The following is a 19,744-nucleotide window of genomic DNA, read 5'->3' as shown; positions in this document are numbered from 1 at the left end:
TGCAAACCCACTTAGAAGCAGTGGGGTCTGAGTGTAATAACCAGAGTTCTGAATGACCTAGGAGAGCCAGCCCCAGATCCATCCTCACAGCGGACCTGCCTCAGCCCAACCTACTTCAAAGGGTTATTGTGGGAGGAAAGAGCTACATTTAACCAGCAATGAGTAAATAACAAACAAACAAAAACTTAACTGTGCATTTCTGATTTTTATTGGACCAACATTTTTTTTTTGTTTAAGAGTTTCCAGTGCAATGAATAAATAAATAAAAGCATGGATCTTCCCCATCCATAGTCACTTTATCTGCAGCGCTTCTATCAGTGGTCTTAAAGGGGAGATTAAAAGGGAGATACAAAGGGATCCCACTTAAATTCAGACTTTGCCCATGTGGTAACGAAGTCATTGAAACCACCAAACCTATTTTATTATACTGCCCATTTTACACTGACACTTGCTGTGAGCTGCTAACCCCACACTTAATTAAATATCCTGGTCACTCTGACCAGTTTTACTTTCAGATTCAGATGGTTCTATTTCCTTAAGCGTGGCCAGATTTTCTCATGTTATAGGTAAGACGTGCAGTGGACTGTCTGATCTGTTTATCTAATTGGTTAATCAGTATCAGTTTTATGTATGTAAGGTGTTTTAGGGACTGGTCATTGACCACAGTCATTTTTACTGTCATCTAGAATTATGCACCCCCAATCTCTGTTGCTTTCAATTTTAAATGAAAATAAAGCAGAAGCGTGATATGCCGTAGCCCTGGTTGAAACCTCTTTGATTTACAAGAAGTTTAATTGCTATTTATGATTGAGAAATATTTCTAATCCCCAAACCTACCAGGTATGTCAATTTGACCCATTTATGCTGAACTAGAAATCACATTTCCCAGTTAGGATAATCAGTTAGGCATATTGCCCACTTATTGGATATTACTACATCAGATGAATCATATGTTCAGTTTCTCCATCCTAGTGATGTTATGGCAAATCAGTGCTGAGTCTCTCTCTGTTCTTCACAATGGGAAGAATGTCAACCAGTGATATCAGAACAATGGCCTACATCACAAATACCAGTGCATCCACGCAGATGCCCAGCTCACAACATTTTTTCTCATGCAGGGGTGGGAGGGAAGAGGATAAAGCATTATGCTCTTGTCTAGCAATCAAAATTTTCCCCACTAACTTTTGAAACATCACACAAAGTTCCAGAATTTTGCACAGGCAACAGATTCCTGAAAATCTTAGCATCAGCATAAACGCTCCTATCTGCCTCTAGCTTTTGCAAAAATCAAGCAGATTCAAAATACCCGGGAAGCATCTGAGCCCCATTAACTCCAATGGGATTAAAGAATACCCCATTTTTGTTAGAGCTGACTTGTTGAGGATCACTGTGGGGAAAGGTCTGTCTTAAATAACATTTAGAAAGCAGACCATGTTAAAAAATAAAAGGGCATCCAAGATTCCAAGGGAATCGATTTTTAGATTAATGCTCTTAGCTTTGTCTCAAGGGTACCCCTTCTATATTAACTTGGTCTCCAGGAATCCCAGTGCTTTGCAGAGGATTCTACAGCACATTTGCTAGGAGGTATGTGGGACACGGCCCAGGCATGCTGAATTTTGCCATTGCCTGCAGCAGGTATAATCCCAGAATGCACAAAGGAAGTCTTGTCCTGCCATAAAGATGGCCACATTGTGCTAAAAACCAAGGGTGGCTCCCTTTGTTGAAGCCAGCAGAATCCTCTCCCACAGCACTTACCTGTCTTTGTGCACTAGAAAAGCAAATGCTGTAATGCTATCCCCACGCAGGTTTAACATAAAGACACACACACACACGCACACACCCAGCAAATGAGAAAATTACACCCTGCCTATATTTGTGATACAGCTGTACTCATTTCTCAGCACTGCTTCTTCTCTCACTGCTGTTCTTGGTGCCCCTCCAGAAATTCAGCGCAGTTTATAGCTATCCTGGCCCTAATTTTGCATTGGCAGAAGCCCATTTTTGTCATTTTTATGAATCGCTTGAATTGGTAGATTGGAAGCGAAGGAGTGAAAACTGGAATGCCTCCATCTCCATTGCCTTTGGATTGCCAACATATGTTATGCTTTTTAAAAGGACATGCCAGGGGTATTTCCGGGGGACAGGAATGGGAATTTTGTTTGCAGCTCCCATAACTGTACCAAACTGCGAAAACAGAACTATTTCCCTTTCTTAAGGTGTGTTGTTTGTCTTTACTTAAAAACACCAAACACCCCCACACACCCCAAGGCTGCCTTCTAGTGTAAAAAGTATTCCAGTTTGCCAATGCAGCATCCAATTTTTGATCCCTTAAGCAGGTATGAGCAAGCAAAACCTACAAACCCACATAAGGCTCTCAGATGTAATTTGTTGTGGAATTTTTTCAGTCCCTTCAAATCACAACTGCAAGATATCAGCAGCACAATCCTCTGCCTCCCCAAGGCAGGAAAGACATGAAAACCAGAGTAAAAATGCTAGCTCAGTGTAATTTTTATAAAGCAGAAGCACACAAGAGGTATGTCTGCCCTCTTAACTCTTGCCCTTTGCTACTCTCCTCCCCCTATTCAGTGTAACTACAACTAAAGAGAGTCAGTGTGGTGTAGTGGTGAAGGGGCCAGGCTAGAAACCAGGAGACTGAGAGTTCTAGTCCCACCTTAGGCATGAAAGCCGGCTGGGTGACCTTGGGCCAGTCCCTCTCTCAGCCCAACCCACCTCCCAGTGTTGTTGTGGGGAAAATAGGGGGAGGAAGGAGTATTAGGTATGTTCACCGCCTTGAGTTATAAATATCAAAAGGCTGGATGGATGGATGGATGGATGGAAAATAAAGCTGCCCATTGCTGCATAGAAATGTCTGAATTCTACAAACCTCCAGAGTTAGGCAGATTGTTCTCCTATGTTCATTTTACTCTTCAACTTGCAGGTCAGTTAAAGGTTTAACCCATGCATTCATACAACTTGCAAAGCCTGGATAACTTTATCCTTTGTTAGACTTTTTTAATGGCTTAGCATATTGTATGAACCCCGTCCTTTGGCTAATTTATAGCTGAGAATCCGGAGGAAACCCAGAAAGTGGGTTAATCCAATAATCAAATTACACAGATTGTGAGAACACTCCTCGACAGGGTATTTTCTTGGTCTGGCACCTGCCAAAGGGGTTAGCCTTCAACTCCTACAATCCTTAGCTACCATTAAAACTGAGCTACAGTAAGATGATATATTGGTAAACATGTCACTTTTTTAAAAAGCAGGATGGACCAAAGTAGTTGAGAAATCAAACTCTTCACGTCTCAGTCAGTCTGGAACAATTTAGCATTGGGCAGAGCGCTTTGAATCCACATCCAACCCACGTGGCTTGGTGCAACCCCATGAAAAAGAACATCACTGGTCAAGAATAAACAAGAACCCTGAGGTTCCTGCACTAGCCAGACACCCATTTTGACCAAGAGGTTTTCTTCCCACACCACCTGCCACTTTCTCACAAACACTACCACACTGAAGGCCAGCAGGAACAGATCATCATATGTTTATTGATCATCTCTTGTAGTCAAGGAGACCCAGAGTTGATGATTCACGGGGCCAGAGAGAAGAGGTGGCCCCACCATAGTTAACCACAGTGTAATCCCAACCTGGGTTCCATGGAAAGGAGATATTAAGAAAACAGTGGCCAGTGGCTATTCAAGGAGTCCAACAGTAAAATGCAAAGCTCCATGTTGAAGACCTCAAGGAACAAGGTTTATCAGGGGATGCCCAATGGAATGGTGAAGGAGAGATAGTCGCCAAGTTCACCCCACTCGGCCCGACGTGCCTGGAAGATGGTGATCCACGTTGTGAGCACAATCACCCAGAAAAGGAGGCCTAAGGCTGACCGCTGGACATCTGAGAAGAGGAGGAAAGAAATGATCAGAAAATATCAAGTATTCCTTTCCTTCTCCAATGCTTTCTCTCCCCTCCCAGCTCTTCTTCAAGAACTGGGTACCAACCAAGGCTCTTGTCTTGGAGGATATGGTACATACTAGGATACCCTCTCTCCTCAACCCCGTGGGCAACTCACAGCGCTTGATCTGAAGCTGCTCGGTGTATGCTGGGGCGAAAAAGGCCTCTCGGAAAAACCAGAAAACATTCACCAGCCACAGGAAAGGGAGCAGAGCAAAGCCACCTAAAGAGATGGGAGAAAGACGTTACCTACCACCCTGTTAAGAATTTTCTTCCAGAGATGGTGAGAAAAAAAAGAGATTTTCAAAAGGGCTGCAAGAACAGAAGTCTCAAACGTCAAGAGCGCATTTCTCCTGATTGGTTTTCCTATTCAGAAACAACTTATCATTTCAGAAAGGAGGGAAAATTGCAGTCTGAATCACAGTCCCTTGTTTTCACTTGGTTCGATTTCCAGATGCCTGCACTCTTTAGCCCCAAAAGTTTAGATTTGTCACCCTCAACCATGACCCTGTTCACTCCACATTCTCACCACAACCCACAGAGGTAGATGAGGTTAAAAGAAGGGCAACAGATCTGGAGTGAGCAACCAAGTTGCAGCAAGCTGTGAGGATCGCACACAGATCTCCCTGGCATAAGCCCAATCAGGCCTTTTAAAGTTTCCTGGACACCCAAAGTTGAAATTGTCTGCAACTTTCTTCTTGCTACATCTTATTTTAATGCTTTTTTGTCCACCTCCTGAAAATTGAGAATGCATGAGGAAACCTAAAATAACAAAGTAACTCTTGCGAGTGTAGTTATTTATTTGGTATAAGGGTGAAGGTGCTGGGCCAGAAACTAGGAAACACTGAGTTCCAGTCCTCCTTTTGGCATGAGAGCCGGCTGGGGGACTTAGAGCCAGTCTCTCTCTCTCTCTCTCAGCCCAACCTACCTCAAAGGGTTGTTGTTACAGAGAAAATAGGAGGCAGGAGCATTAAGAATGTAAACTGCCTGGAGTTGACCAGACACAAAGGCAGATTAAAAACCTTGTAAGCGACCAGTTAAAATTTAATAGGGTACTTTCCCTACCTGGAAGGGAACCTATTAGGTAAGGAAACCAACCTGTTAAATCCCACCAGTCCTTTCAAATACTAAATTGTATTTTAGAGCAGTGGTTCTCTAATAGTGGCCATTTTAAGATGTATGGACTTCAACTCCCAGAATTCCCCAGCCAGCCATGGGGAATATATTCCCCAGGAAAAAAGGTTTCCAAAAGCTGGAGATTTTACTTCATTTGGATCAAGTCACATATACAAATCATCAGAGTCCATTTTCCCCATGCTTTGGCTGCTTGAGCTATACCAGTGTCTCTCAAGCTGGGCAACTTTAAGAGGTGTGGACTTTAACTCCCAGAATTCCCCAGCCAGTAGGCTGGTGGGGAATTCTGGGAGTCGAAGCCCACACCTCTTAAAGTTGCCCAGCTTGAAAAACACTGACCCAGAGGAGCGCTGAGCACCCTGCCCATTGTCCCCTTCATTTAGAAAGGGCCCCCGTCCTACCCCACCTGGCGCCCTGCAGAGACCTTGGGCTGCATCCAAGGGGTCGTCGGGGCCCAAGGCCGCTCTCTCTTCCGCCGCCCCCACCAATCAGGCTGCGCTGGACCCGCCAGCCCCGGCTCACCCAGGTAGTATTTCCGACACAGGTTCAGCTTCTCTTCGTTGGAGACGCGCTCCAGGTTCATGGTGCCCACGGCTGGCGGCCCTCCCAGTCCCAAGGCAGACGGACAGGAAGCCCCGCGCTGCAGACGGTGCGGGGCTGGAGGGACCGGACCGGACCCGCGTCGCTCCGCTCTTCCAACGCCCGGCCACCCGCCCGCCGGAGCCCCCACGCCCTCCCTGCGCAGCAACTTCCTGGCCGAAAGCCCCGCCCCGCCGCAGCCAGGAACTCTGGGAGACGTAGTCCGCGCGCCGCCGGAACATGCCAAACGAGAGCTCAGAGGCGTGGAAGGCGCGGGGTTCCCCGAAGGCCTTCTGAGCCCGGCTGTTGGAAGTCCCCGTTTTCTGGGTTGGCCCAACACGTCGGAGCGAAACGGAGCCAAGCCCCAAACCCCAACCAGGTTAAAAGGAACAAAGCGGCCCCTGGGCTTGGAACTGATCGGCGGAAGCGTCTGGTGTCAATGGACCCACTCCCCCTCTGCGAGTGGCCTAAAATTACCTCCCAGCTCGCTTTGGACTACAGGTCCTCGCTCTTCTGCTCAGCTGCTTACTAGCTGTGGCTAGTATAGGACTTGTAATCCAAAGTCGCCGGGGAGATGCGGCCTCCGGTGGCCTTCTCGCGCTCGCAGAAAGCCATTCGGGACGTAATGAATGCCCGGGGCTGGGCAGCCCCGCGTAGCAATCTGCGAGCTCGCCCCCAGAATAATTAACTGCTAACAGCCGCTCGGGGTCACAATTAGGCAAAGGCGAAACGAACAACCGAAAGCAAGGACCCTGCCGTGGGAGCGCCCTGGCATTTTTTTATTCTGGGCAGAGCCGAAGCCCTGCCCGCTTCTGCCCCCCCGCAAGGCCCAGCTTTCGAAGTCTAGAGGGCGAAATCACGCCGGCCCCAAGGCATGCTGGGATTCCTTTTCTCCTCGGAGCAGAGGATGCCGGTAGTTTTAGTTCTTTTGAAAGGGAGTCACGGGCGCCGCGGAGAGGGCGAGGCCGCGCGCTTTCCCCCTTTTCTCCGTTCGTTGGGGGCGGCGGGTCGGTGTTTTAAAACAGCGTTTTTCAAACTTTAAAAGGTGTGGACTTCAACTCCCAGAGTTCCCCTGGGGAAAAAAATACTGTTTTAAAACAAGTAACGCTGACCTGAACCAAAGTTGCGATTTGCTAGGGTTTATTAGAGACTGCATGGGGCGTGTATATTTAAGCGAAAGAACTACGGTCTGGTTTTTCATAAATACACCGAGCTTTGGCAATGTGCTGAGCCTCTCAGAAGCAGTCGTTCACGTTAACCAAGCTGAGCGTGTTCTAGGAATGCAGCTATTAGGCTTGGAACCGCTACCAGGTTGGGTTGTGTAAAGGTAGCCCGCCTACAGGAAGGGATCTTCATTGTATAGATCAGTGTTTTTCAAGCTGGGCAACTTTAAGAGGTGTGGGCTTCGACTCCCAGAATTCCCCACCAGCCTACTGGCTGGGGAATTCTGGGAGTTGAAGTCCACACCTCTTAAAGCTGCCGAGTTTGGTCAACACTGGCACAGCTCAAGCAGACAAAGTGTTGAGAAAATGGTCTCTGATAATTTGCGTGTGTGACTCAATCCAAATGAAGTAAAATTTCCAGCTGCTGGAAACTCTTTACATCCCTGCCGTTTTTGTGGCCATATACGAAAGGGGTTTGTCACCTGGATGTCTGCAAGGGTCTAACTGCTGACCTGTGCAATGAGACTACCCAAATGCTGCCATTGTGTCCTTTGGGGCTAGCCTCAGACACAAGCACAAACACTATGGCTTTTGTTCTTATGTCTGCTGTTTGGATGGCAAGATGCAATGGCAGCATTTGTGTGATGTCACTGTGCGTGTGGTATTGCACGTGGCCTGGTTGTGGGAGATGCTGGTTTGCCACTGTGTTCTTCCAGTTTGGTTTTTCAACTTGCCTGCCCACGTCTTGCTCCTGCTACTTCCTTTTATTTTTAAAAGTTTTAAAAAGAAAATACAAACAAAAACAAATAGAGTAAAGATAAGAGAGAAAAAGGTGCAGAAAGAAAAGATAAAAAGAAATAGAAGCCACTTCTGATTTTCTTTGCAGCAAAGGCAAGTATGATTAAAAAGTTCTCATACTCTATGGTTCCAAAAAAAAAAAAGCTTTTTTCTGTTATCTATTTTTTTTCCAGTCATCAAAACCACAAATCGTTAAATGCATTTTTTTTTTGTTTCATGCAAAAAAGTTTATAAGGGGTCCTTGCCCCTGCTATGTCCGAGTAGCGTGGCTTAACCTTTGACTCCAGACGCCGCCGAACAGGTGCTGCCAGTCATGTTTAGTTTCAGCCTTGCAATATATTCCTAATTTGGGAAAGATGGAGTAAATTCTTTCTTTGGCACATAGACCCTCCAACTTCAAAATTTAATATAAAGAGGATATGCACCCAAGTTCACAACTAAAGTGGAAACACAGGCCAGCGTGTACATAAATGTTTAGAAGTGCAACTGCATGTCGCTGAGTTTGTATGACCTGAGGTGTGTGAATTCTCTAAAATCCTGGCTTATTGCTCTGGTTTTTTTTTTTTTAAGGAGAAACAACCTAGAGATGCCAATTCAAACATCGCTGGCATGGTCAGTTCAGTCAGGCTTAGTGGAAGGAGGCAAGTAGGGGCCTTTAGGCAGCAATTATCAATGCTTGTTTAAGAGAAGCCAATATTCTCAATTCTGCTATAACTCGGGAAATTTCATTAAATCATAGAACCGCCACCGTCCCTCTCCAGAGAGGTTCTGTTCGACATTCACAACCTCACAGAAAACACGTTCTCCTTCATCCTGACATTAAAGCAGCCGAGGCCACGAGGACAGCCTTGTGTCAAAATTGCATTTTATTTAAAATTATACCAACAAGAATCCAACCCTTTCCCATCTGAGTTGACTGAGCATCTTAAATAAAAAAGTGCATAGAAAATAAACAGGTTTAGAAATTTGTACAAGTATTTACACCCTCCTGGGTTTGATGTTTTGTTTTTCTTCTTTAAAACAGAGAACGCATCTTGGAGGCGGGGGAGAGATCACAAAATTTAAAAGTACAAAATAAAAGATTGTTCTCGCCCCATAGGATCGGGGGGGGGGGAAGAATCAGGTCTGCGAAGCAGAAGGGCACCAATAAGAGGGGTCTCTCTCCCCACCCGTGCCCTGTAGCTCTGCGTGTCATAATTTCAAGCCAAAAAAGGACGGAGCTGCCACTCAGAGCTTCCCCTCATCACCCACAACATGGGCATCACTGATGCTCTTTGGAGATGATCGAGGCCCTCGGAGCCACACACTTCAAGGAATGAAAGGGGTGAGTCAGCAAGGCAGCAGCCCACCTAGAAAGGTATGCCATGATTAAGCTTGCCACTCGGCACGCCCTCCTGCCGACACCGGCAAGGGCCCGGGTCTGGAAAGCCAGGCGAGGGACCCGTCTCTAGTTGAGGAAGCGACGGCAGCGCTTGGCTCCACAGTTGCAGGGGAGCTTGCTGCCGGCGTCCTCGAAGGGGAACTTGTAGTCGTAGGTGAGCTCCTCGCCCCGGAAGATCCGCCGCAGGGCGAAGATGACGATATGCTTCTGGCCCTCGACGTGGATGACGCGGGAGTAGCAGTTGGGCTCGCAGGAGTGGTTGATGAAGCGGGCAGCGTTGCCGTGCATGGTGGCATCCACCACATCAAAGTCATCGATACGGAACATGTAGCATCCGATGCCCTGCAGGGGCGGAGAGGAGAGTTAAGAGTTGCCCTTGTGGAGAATCCACGCAGCGCAGGGTTGAGTTGTTGGATTCTTGGGGATGGACAAGAATTTTGGGCCCTAATCCTCACGAATGAGGAGGAAAGTCGGAAATGAGTTCCACCAGGTGTTCCAGAATGAGCAGAAAGTTTGCATGGTGGACAACAAGCTTGCAGTGATAAGGCTTACCTAGCTTGATAATGAAATGCCTGCAGGAAGAGAAGCATGCTCAGAGAACACCAGGAACCCAACAGAGCTGAGAGTAGAACAAGCTGGGAACCATGGGACTTCCTTCCCAGCATGCACCCACTTCCTTTCCCCTTCCTTCATCAGCACTACCTTGCTATCATAGTACTTTTCGCGCTTATCGGTGAGCACCGAACGGATGACGATGCCGGAGTACTCAATGACCATCTCGCCTGCGTCAATGTTGCGCTTGCAGAACAGGCCCCGGCCATGGATGGCTGACCTAAAAGGGCGAGAACATCTGACATGTGAGAACTAACGAAGGGGGATAACAATTAACCCAGCGGCTGGCAGGAGTTTTGCTTTCTGAGGTCCTGAAAGAAGTACAGGACGCAGCTGTGCCCACACTTTGCCTGGAGGACTTAGACAAGTGGTGAACCCTTCAGAGCATTACCTGTACACTCCCACAGCCTCTTTGGAAGTTTTCTTCAGGTGCCGAAACCTCATGGCCATGGGTAGCTCCAAGCTGGTGGCCCGCCTAAGAAATAATAGATCAGATCAGGCCAAAAACCACACGGCACATGATTGGCTCTTTGACAGTTACTACATGAGTTCTTGTGAACAGACACAAGATTCTGGGCAGGAAATATCCCCCCCCCACTTTTTTTTTAGCGCAATACTTTGGTACAGATTATGTGTCTAATATAAGGTTATTATTAGGGATAATAAGGTTAATAAAGGTTATTATTAGGGATACTTGGCTGTTCAGGCTCTTAGTCTTATTGGCTGAAGAAGAAAAAGCACACTATTTAAAAGTTTTCATGGTCCATATCTCATCCGCCTCAAATTAACACACAGGTCATCAGTAATGGGATTTTGAAGGCTTTATAGCAACAGAGACTGGGTTCAATCCAGGTCTAATCATATGCTATCATGTAGATCTATTGAAATCAATGTAACCTAATTAAGAGTTAATTAACCTGATTTCAATGGTTCTTCCCACCTCGCGAATAAACCTGTACCTATTTTGAATGCCACAAAATCTGGAGAAAAGGTTGGCGGCTTGCAAAATAGTCAAATTCAGGACATTTACACATTCCTCCTTTATTAGGAAAATGGATAGCCACCTCCGCGCTAACAAAGATATAATTGGAGTACTGAAGTAAACGCATCCAGTTGCCAAGATTTCTGTAACATAACCTCCCTTTTTCCCTTTCAATAAGCCCGACTGTGAGAATCTAGTGTTCTTGGTTGTACGCAGCTGCCAGGTCATGGCATTACCCAACCCAAGAGTCATGATAGATGATATGATGTCTGCTCCAATTCCAGGACAATGAAACTGGGAGAGCCTTTTTACCGGGTGGATTTCAGCTGCACTTCATCCTCTTCTTCATCGTAAGGGCCACCCTCAGGAAGCACACGATGCTGAGACGCTAAGAAGTTGAACATGTCAAAGGTGCATTTCCTGAAGGAGAAGGAATAGAGACTGGTTCAGAACACAAATGGATTCTCTGTCCTCTCCTCTTTCAATCACCATTTCTCACCTACACATTCCAGCCCACTTTCCAAATCTACTGGATAAGGAACCCCTTTCTGTTGCTGTCCAGCCTTCACCGTTTTGAAGCTGGCTATTGCCCCACACCAAGAAGAAAGGGAAGTTATTCACCCACCTGACGTAGACTTCAGCCCGGGCACAACCGTGAGGGTTGAGAGGCAGCTCCTCCTCTTCGCCTTCATGCTGGTGGTATCGGAATTTATACTTGTGGCAGGCTTTGGCACCGTACAGCTGCTCCACCAGGAAGATGACAGCGTCGTGATGCATCCCCAACATTCTCACTCCATTCATTCCTGTAACGAAAAACCGGAGTGTGCAACTCAGCACCCAGGACTGATTCCAAGATGTCCTGCTTTCACAGAAAAAAGCCTAAAGCCTAAAGCCATGCTAATCTATCTTTCCCTCCTATGGCTTATCCCTTTCAACCGTATCGACCTGCACTTTGATCTGCAACTGAGAAACCAATGCAGGCCAGAGTGGAAAATGCTGAACAATCCTAACCAGTATAGAGCGTTTATTACCTGCAAAGGACAGGTGTTTGAGCCGGGCGTTGGTGCGGGCTTCCTGGACCTTCTCAATCACTGCCTTCCAGGCGCCTGAATATAAGCAGGTGAATAATAACACATGAATTATTATGAGAGGGCTAGACAATTGACTGCAAACATTATCGCCTCTAAATGTATGTGCTGGGCAAAGGGAGACTTGGGGTACTATTGATGGAGTTTTGCAGGCGGTGCAGAGCACCCAACAGAATGACCAAAGGAATTCTGCCAAGGCTGGTCTCCTCCTCACCCTCAATGCTGTCAGCCTGCACTTTAAAGCCATCTTCGCTGGTGATCTCAAAACACAAGTGGGGCTGCGTTTTGCGGGGCATCTCGTTTTCTTTGTCCTCCTGTTTCAGATTGTCTTCGTCTGAGCTGGAAAGGTCTCCTAGGGGCAAAAAAAGAGGCCCAAATCCTTTTTACTCTACTGTGTGGAGACTGCCTGTGTGAACATCTTTGGTAATGGAGTGGCAAAGAGAGGGAGGGCCCAATATGGGGGCAGAGGGAAAAGGAGAAAATTCAAGGATCTTTTGGAAAAAAGGAGTGCTTTGCACAGAACTGTCATCCCACATAAAGTATGGAATTTCAAAAACTAGCCTTGAGTTGAGATTTTCCCAGAAGTAGTACATCTCACCTAACTTTTTCATAAGATACTTCTTAGGCCCATTCTCTCCAGATGTGTGGTTGGAATTTCAACTTCTAGAATCCCAGAGGCAGGTGTGCTGTCTGTTCAAGCACTAAACCTATGTACCCACATTGGCTGCTGGGGTGACTGAGTGACCAATGCACTTGTGTTAAGTATCCATTCTAACTTTCTGCATTTGTACAAACCATGTCTTTCCTTCATGGAGCTCTGTTCTGGATCTTCTGTTCTGTTCTGTTCTATTCTATGAATAGGATATATGTGATACACACTCACACACACACAATATATTTTTTTTAAATGGGCCATGCTGAAAACAAGGCTATGTGAGATCTGATGCTGAGATCACTCATTGTTAATATGTTACTGTATGTTTAAGTATATTCTTATGCTATTAAAACCTTAACAGTTCCTCTCTACTCCTAATAAATAATCCTCACAACTATCTATCCAGGTCAGTTAGGCTGAATGGCTGTTCCAGGACTACCCATTAAATTTTATGAGCAAATGGGGAATTGAACTCTGGTCCCTTGGACCTCCATCTGCAAGCTGTAATTTCCACAGTATGCTGGTTATCCCCACAGGTTATGTAAAAACTGCCATTTTATCCTTGGATTTATGCTGGTCTAGGACCACAATAAAGACTGATTTGGTTATCCTTAGATGTATCTATCAGGAACTAGCCCACAGCCTCCCAACATTTATTGACCCCTTTCATTAAACCAGACATGGCACAAGCAGAGGGCTTTACCTGCATATCTATGCCAGACATGTTCCAGCACAGACTTTTGGATCTGCTCTGGGGATCCAGGACGGGAATGCAGTGCTGCCAAGGAAGGAGAATGCTCCATTGGAGACCTGCAGAGGCAACCAAAAGGGAAGGGTTAAGAGCCAGCGGCAAGCAACAAGCGGAGCTCCTAAGCTTGAAGCCAATTCACTTACAGCTCATTTTCGCTGATGACGCTTGCCTCCTCTTTGAATGCATCCAGGTTTAGGACGCCCTTTGCTGTGGGCGTCTTCATCCGTACCCTCCCCAGGCTGCAGGGCAAAGGGGCCATTTCAATAGATACACACGCATACACGCATGCTTGCATAAACAGACACTTGTGCCAGGGAAACCAATGCCATTTAGCTAGTTCTGCAAGGCTGCTGCTACCGAAGTTAACTGGGTCACCGAGCAGCGGTGTAGCTACGATCCGCCAATCTGCAGCTGCAAGTGACTAAGGTTCCAAATGCCCAACGGCTGATTCAAAGAGATCAAGGTGGCTTGGAATGGGGATTTGCATTTTTTTCCTTATAGAGAATAAACCAGTATGGACAGGTAGGAGGACTGTCTCAAATTGATTTATATTGTGATAGAAGAGAAGAAATGTGTATACACCACTGGAATGGAAAACCTTACTGGTACCTTCTATTTACTGACATAAAACACATGCAGGCTCCTCTTCACCAAAAGCGGTTCCAGGACAATTTACAGAATTAAAAAAAATCAAAACTGTAAAAGAGTCTCCCTGCAGTTGCCACCATTTTTCCTCCTCCTCCATGAAGGGAAGGCCTTTTATCCATGAACTGAATATTGGAGGGGGGAGCTCCTTCAACTCCTGAACCCTTTAGGATCTCAAAAACAAAAACGGATGCTTTGAACAGAGTGAAAAGTGGAAGGCAGGCAGCAGGCTCTCAGTGAGATCAGAATCAAAATCATCTGGAAAATCCTGACAACTCTATCTGGACTTCCTTCCAAACCAGCTCTATGCACAGTACCACATACTACAGTGATTTGATAGGAAGGGACCAAGGCATGGATAATTGTGAACAGATTCTCCTTGTCCATGATAGGTTAGAAGAAAGTGGATCCTATTATACAGGAGCTGTTGTAGGTGCAAAATGCCTGTCAGAGACAACTCCCCCAGCCTCCTGGATCTCCCCCAAAATTGTGCCACTGAAAATTCAAGGTGAATTGTATTAGAGTGATGCAATTTATGCATGTTAGGGTTTTTTGTTTTTTTAAAGATAAGCAATAAAAGATGTGTATTAAACCTTTGGTAGACTTAAGGGATCTACTACAATGGCTGAACAGGGACTGAAAATGTCAGCTTTGTCACCATCACTTCCCCTGTAGCCCTCAAGGCTGGCAACTAGCCAAAAGCCAGTACAAAACAATGCAGCCCACAGCTGTATAAAAGTTGGCCAGCCTTATCCTGAAAGCTGGTAAAAGACATTCTGAATGACCAACTCTAGTGGCAAAGCTGGGTTAGGACAAATTCTAAACTTAAAAACCCGATTTTTGCATTTCCATCCAGAAAAGGCAGAGCACCATCTCCCTGAACTTGGGAACCATTTACCTCGAGCTTCCCCACATTATCAGAATTTTAAAGTATGTTTGACTTTTTACTCCCCATCACTGCTTCTAGTCCAGTGTTTCTAAACCGTGGCGACTCGAAGTTTGGTGAACTCCAACTCTCAGAATTCCCCAGCCCACCATGCTGGCTGGGGAATTCTGGGAGTTGAAGTCCACAAAACTTCAAGTTGCCAAGGTTGAGAAACACTGGTTTAGACATTAGCTCAGTCTCTCTACCCTTATCTCCTGATACCAGTTTAGCATTTCCAGTTTCACTTGATTTAGTTAACAAAGAGAGGCAGGCCTTATTAACATATGGAATTCTTATAATGTGGGGAAGCTGGAGGTAAATGGTTCCCAAGTTTGCTACAAATCCTCAGAAGATCCCAACTTGGAGCTTCATGTCAATATTAAAAAAAACACCGGGTTAGGGGCTTTGTGGGACATTTAGTGCAATGCTAAAGAGATGAGGAGATGGTCCAAAGAAGGCCTGTGAAACCCATCCTACAAGTCAAAGAAAAACAATTGTACACTTTTGTTTTCCAGGCACAACTCAGAAGCATAAATGGTATCATAAATGATGGTGAAAATCTCCAAGCAATCAAGGATGACCAATATGTTTCCATCCTTCCCTGCTCCTCCTGCCCTGCCCCGACAATAGAAGTGACCCATCAGGTCAATAAGAGCTGCTTTGGGGCCGTGAGCGTCAGGATAGACTGAAAATGTTCTAGATACCCACATCATCAAGAAAGCACAGAGCTGAACAGCAGCCTCATCTCTGCAAAGGGAAGCACCTACAGTTAAGTCTAAGCTACTGTTTGTACTTGTATCCTGTTCTTATCTTTGGTTTTAATGTTATTTCTGTGGTTAGCTGCCTTTTGGACTGAGACAAATAACCTGAGCCTGCAAACCAGCTGAATGGGGAAGTGGGTGTTAATGCCACCCCATTACCAGATGCACCCTGCCAGGACCACTTTCAATTCCTAGAAAGGTACTGCCTGATTCTCGTTACAGAGAACTGGAGCTAGAAAACAAGGAATTGAAACCAGATACACAGAAAATAGTCCAGTGGGTCTGGGTGCTGGTAGGATGAGGACAGGTATTGTTCTACGGTTATTTCTGAATGCAAGTTTTCTCCAGGCATCCTCCAGCCTGAGAAACAGCAAAACCCAAGATTGTGCATGTGAAGAATTGCTTTGTGTGGTTACCTGCAGTATTAGGGGCAGAATAGTTAATATCTTAAAAGAAAAACCATATGTAATGAGATCTTCAGCAAAGGATCATTACCTTGTCGTGGTGCTGGAGCTTGAGCACCTCAATGATGCCATGAGCTAAACCGTGAAGGGCCACCCAAGACGGGAAGGTCATGACAGAGAGGTCAGACTAAATGCGATCCCTGGGGAAGGTAATGGCAACCCACCCCAGTATTCTTGCCGTGAAAACTAAATGGATCAGTACAACCAGAGATATGTCGGTATACCATCAGAAGATGAGACCCCCAGGTCCGAAGATGGTCAAAATGCTACTGGGGAGGAACAGAGGAGAGTTCAACTAGCCCCAGACGTGATAATGCAGCTAGCTCAAAGCCGAAAGGACGGCTAGCGGCCGACAGTGCTGGTGGTGAACGGCGAATCCGATGTTCTAAGGATCAACACACCATTGGAACCTGGAATGTAAGATCTATGAGCCAGGGCAAATTGGATGTGGTTATTGGTGAGATGTCAAGATTAAAGATAGACATTGTGGGCGTCAGTGAACTGAAATGGACTGGAATGGGCCACTTCACATCAAATGACCACCAGATCTACTACTGTGGACAAGAGGACCACAGAAGAAATGGGAGTAGCCTTCATAATTAATAGTAAAGTGGCTAAAGCAGTGCTTCGATACAATCCAAAAAATGACAGAATGATCTCAATTCGAATTCAGGGCAAGCCATCTAACATCACAGTGATCCAAATATACACCCCAACCACAGATGCTGAAGAAGCTGAAGTAGAGCAGTTCTATGAGGATCTGCAGCACCTACTGGACAACATGCCTAAAAGAGATGTTATTTTCATCACGGGAGACTGGAATGCTAAGGTGGGCAGTCAAATGACACCTGGAATTACAAGTAAGCATGGCCTGGGAGAACAAAACGAAGCAGGACATAGGCTGATAGATTTTGCCAAGACAACTCACTCTGCATAACAAACACTCTCTTCCAACAACCTAAGAGACGGCTTTATACATGGACTTCACCAGATGGACAACACCGAAATCAGATTGACTACATTCTTTGCAGCCAAAGGTGGCCAACATCTATACAGTTGGTAAAAACAAGACCTGGAGCTGACTGTAGTTCAGATCACGAACTTCTTATTGCACAATTTAGGATCAGACTAAAGAGATTAGGGAAGATCAGCTAGATATGAGCTCACTAATATTCCTAAGGAATATGCAGTGGAGGTGAAGAATAGATTTAAGGGACTAAATCTAGTAGTCCCTTAAATTTAGTAGACACGGTCCCAGAAGAACTCTGGACAGAAGTGTCATGTTCACCGTTGCGATGTTTCTGCATCGTAACGGTTCGCTTGCCAAAGTGTTGATATGTGTTCCTGGCTGGGAGGGTGCTGCTGATAACCCTTGTACGGGAGACGTGCCGGACTGTGCCAGGGAGGAATGTCTTTGGGCTATCTCTTAAATGTCAAGGTCTTTTTACCCGTTGATCAGCAGAGCTCGTTAGGAGCACCTGGGAATGTGGGGTTGTACTGGATGCGAGGGTGTGTGCGCGCTGATGTTTGAAACGACGCTATTTAGTTTGAGTTTAGGCGCGCTTTTCTCATTCTCAGCTTTTTACTTGTTTGCACTCTATTCTAAATAAACCCAGAACCTAAACTGTGATTTTGAGTTTGAGCGTTTTATTCGGATTAAGGCAACCATTACAAGAAGTTTGCAACATTGTTCAGGAGGTGGCAACAAAATACATCCCAAAGAAAGAGAAAACCAAGAAGGCAAAATGGCTGTCTGCTGAGACACTAGAAGTAGCCCAAGAAAGAAGGAAAGCAAAAGGCAACAGTGATAGGGGGGGATATGCCCAATTAAATGCAAAATTCCAGAGGTTAGCCAGAAGAGATAAGGAATTATTTTTAAACAAGCAATGCGCGGAAGTGGAAGAAGACAATAGAATAGGAAGGACAAGAGACCTCTTCCAGAAAATTAGAAACATTGGAGGTAAATTCCAGGCAAAAATGGGTATGATCAAAAACAAAGATGGCAAGGACCTAACAGAAGAAGCAGAGATCAAGAAAAGGTGGCAAGAATATACAGAAGACCTGTATAGGAAGGATAACAGTATCGGGGATAGCTTTGACGGTGCGGTCAGTGAGCTAGAGCCAGACATCCTGAAGAGTGAGGTTGAGTGGGCCTTAAGAAGCATTGCTAATAACAAGGCAGCAGGAGACGACGGCATCCCAGCTGAACTGTTCAAAATCTTGCAAGATGATGCTGTCGAGGTAATGCATGCTATATGCCAGCAAATTTGGAAAACACAAGAATGGCCATCAGATTGGAAAAAATCAACTTATATCCCCATGCCAAAAAAGGGAAACACTAAAGAATGTTCAAACTATCGAACAGTGGCACTCATTTCACATGCCAGTAAGGTAAAGCTCAAGATCCTGCAAGGTAGACTTCAGCAATTCATGGAGCGAGAATTGCCAGATCTACAAGCTGGGTTTCGAAAAGGCAGAGGAACTAGGGACCAAATTGCCAATATCTGCTGGATAATGGAAAAAGCCAGGGAGTTTCAGAAAAACATCTATTTCTGTTTTATTGACTATTCTAAAGCCTTTGACTGTGTGGACCATAACAAATTGTGGCAAGTTCTTAGCGGTATGGGGATACCAAGTCATCTTGTATGCCTCCTGAGGAATCTGTATAATGACCAAGTAGCAACAGTAAGAACAGACCACGGAACAACGGACTGGTTTAAGATTGGGAAAGGAGTACGGCAGGGCTGTATACTCTCACCCTACCTATTCAACTTGTACGCAGAACACATCATGCAACGTGCTGGCCTTGAGGAATCTAAGGCTGGAGTTAAAATCTCTGGAAGAAACATTAACAATCTCAGATATGCAGATGATACCACTTTGATGGCTGAAAGTGAAGAGGAACTGAGGAGCCTTATGATGAAGGTGAAAGAAGAAAGTGCAAAAGCTGGCTTGCAGCTAAACCTCAAAAAAACCAAGATTATGGCAACCAGCTTGATTGATAACTGGCAAATAGAGGGAGAAAATGTAGAAGCAGTGAAAGACTTTGTATTCCTAGGTGCAAAGATTACTGCCGATGCTGACTGCAGTCAGGAAATCAGAAGACGCTTAATCCTTGGGAGAAGAGCAGTGACAAATCTCGATAAAATAGTTAAGAGCAGAGACATCACACTGACAACAAAGGTCTGCATAGTTAAAGCAATGGTGTTCCCCGTAGTAACATATGGCTGCGAGAGCTGGACCATAAGGAAGGCTGAGAGAAGGAAGATCGATGCTTTTGAACTGTGGTGTTGGAGGAAAATTCTGAGAGTGCCTTGGACTGCAAGAAGATCAAACCAGCCCATCCTCCAGGAAATAAAGCCAGACTGCTCACTTGAGGGAATGATATTAAAGGCAAAACTGAAATACTTTGGCCACATAATGAGAAGACAGGACAGCCTGGAGAAGATGCTGATGCTAGGGAGAGTGGAGGGCAAAAGGAAGAGGGGCCGACCAAGGGCAAGGTGGATGGATGATATTCTAGAGGTGACGGACTTGTCTCTGGGGGAGCTGGGGGTGTTGACGACCGACAGGAAGCTCTGGCGTGGGCTGGTCCATGAAGTCACGAAGAGTCGGAAGCGACTAAACGAATAAACAACAAATGAGATCTGGTGTTAGAATGGGAATAGCTTTAGATGGGACTGCAAAAAACACCGTTGTATCTATATTAAAATGATAGTGTCTAGGTCATGAGATGCTAGATTTAACGCTGTACGAGCCCAGAGGAGATGGGCATCTGGAAACACAGATCTCACAGCTGTTGCAGCATGTTCTCCTTGGGCCAGGGCTCTCAGTCTGCTGGGTCTTGTTGCAGTG

The 19,744-nt window shown here is 45.7% G+C and overlaps 2 protein-coding genes across 4 annotated transcripts in view; both read right to left on the bottom strand.

Moving 5' to 3' along the window:
• Positions 1-3,525: 3,525 nt before the first annotated feature.
• Positions 3,526-5,799, bottom strand: PSENEN (presenilin enhancer, gamma-secretase subunit). The gene is made up of 3 exons (XM_063311683.1): positions 5,608-5,799; positions 4,070-4,174; positions 3,526-3,894 (listed from the first exon to the last, which is right to left on the bottom strand). The coding sequence occupies exons 1-3, from the start codon at positions 5,666-5,668 to the stop codon at positions 3,755-3,757; spliced, it is 306 nt and encodes a 101-aa protein (XP_063167753.1). The 5' UTR covers positions 5,669-5,799; the 3' UTR covers positions 3,526-3,754.
• Positions 5,800-8,472: 2,673 nt separating this feature from the next.
• The window catches only part of KMT2B (lysine methyltransferase 2B), a 57,553-nt gene continuing 46,281 nt past the window's right edge, over positions 8,473-19,744 (bottom strand). For all 3 annotated transcript variants that reach the window (XM_063312356.1, XM_063312358.1, XM_063312357.1), the window contains exons 29-37: positions 13,238-13,333; positions 13,047-13,153; positions 11,903-12,040; positions 11,632-11,706; positions 11,226-11,403; positions 10,913-11,020; positions 10,010-10,093; positions 9,709-9,838; positions 8,473-9,348 (exon numbers count right to left, since the gene is read on the bottom strand). In XM_063312356.1, coding sequence (XP_063168426.1) covers positions 9,073-9,348; positions 9,709-9,838; positions 10,010-10,093; positions 10,913-11,020; positions 11,226-11,403; positions 11,632-11,706; positions 11,903-12,040; positions 13,047-13,153; positions 13,238-13,333 — 1,192 coding nt within the window. In that variant the 3' untranslated portion in view covers positions 8,473-9,072. The remainder of the gene's footprint in view (positions 9,349-9,708; positions 9,839-10,009; positions 10,094-10,912; positions 11,021-11,225; positions 11,404-11,631; positions 11,707-11,902; positions 12,041-13,046; positions 13,154-13,237; positions 13,334-19,744) is intronic.

Source organism: Candoia aspera, chromosome 10 (assembly GCF_035149785.1).
Source record: "Candoia aspera isolate rCanAsp1 chromosome 10, rCanAsp1.hap2, whole genome shotgun sequence".
In the NCBI taxonomy this organism is placed as follows: Eukaryota; Metazoa; Chordata; class Lepidosauria; order Squamata; family Boidae; genus Candoia; species Candoia aspera.
This window is presented reverse-complemented; position numbering and strand designations above follow the sequence as displayed.

What these genes read in the sequence shown, in the direction of transcription:
- PSENEN (XM_063311683.1), bottom strand. Translation starts at nt 5,668, where the DNA reads ATGAACCTGGAGCGCGTCTCCAACGAAGAGAAGCTGAACCTGTGTCGG. An exon ending in GTGTCGGAAATACTACCTGG is followed by an intron (nt 4,175 to 5,607) that starts GTGAGCCGGGGC and finishes CCATCTCTTTAG; the next exon opens with GTGGCTTTGCTCTGCTCCCT. An exon ending in GCAGCTTCAGATCAAGCGCT is followed by an intron (nt 3,895 to 4,069) that starts GTGAGTTGCCCA and finishes TCCTCTTCTCAG; the next exon opens with ATGTCCAGCGGTCAGCCTTA.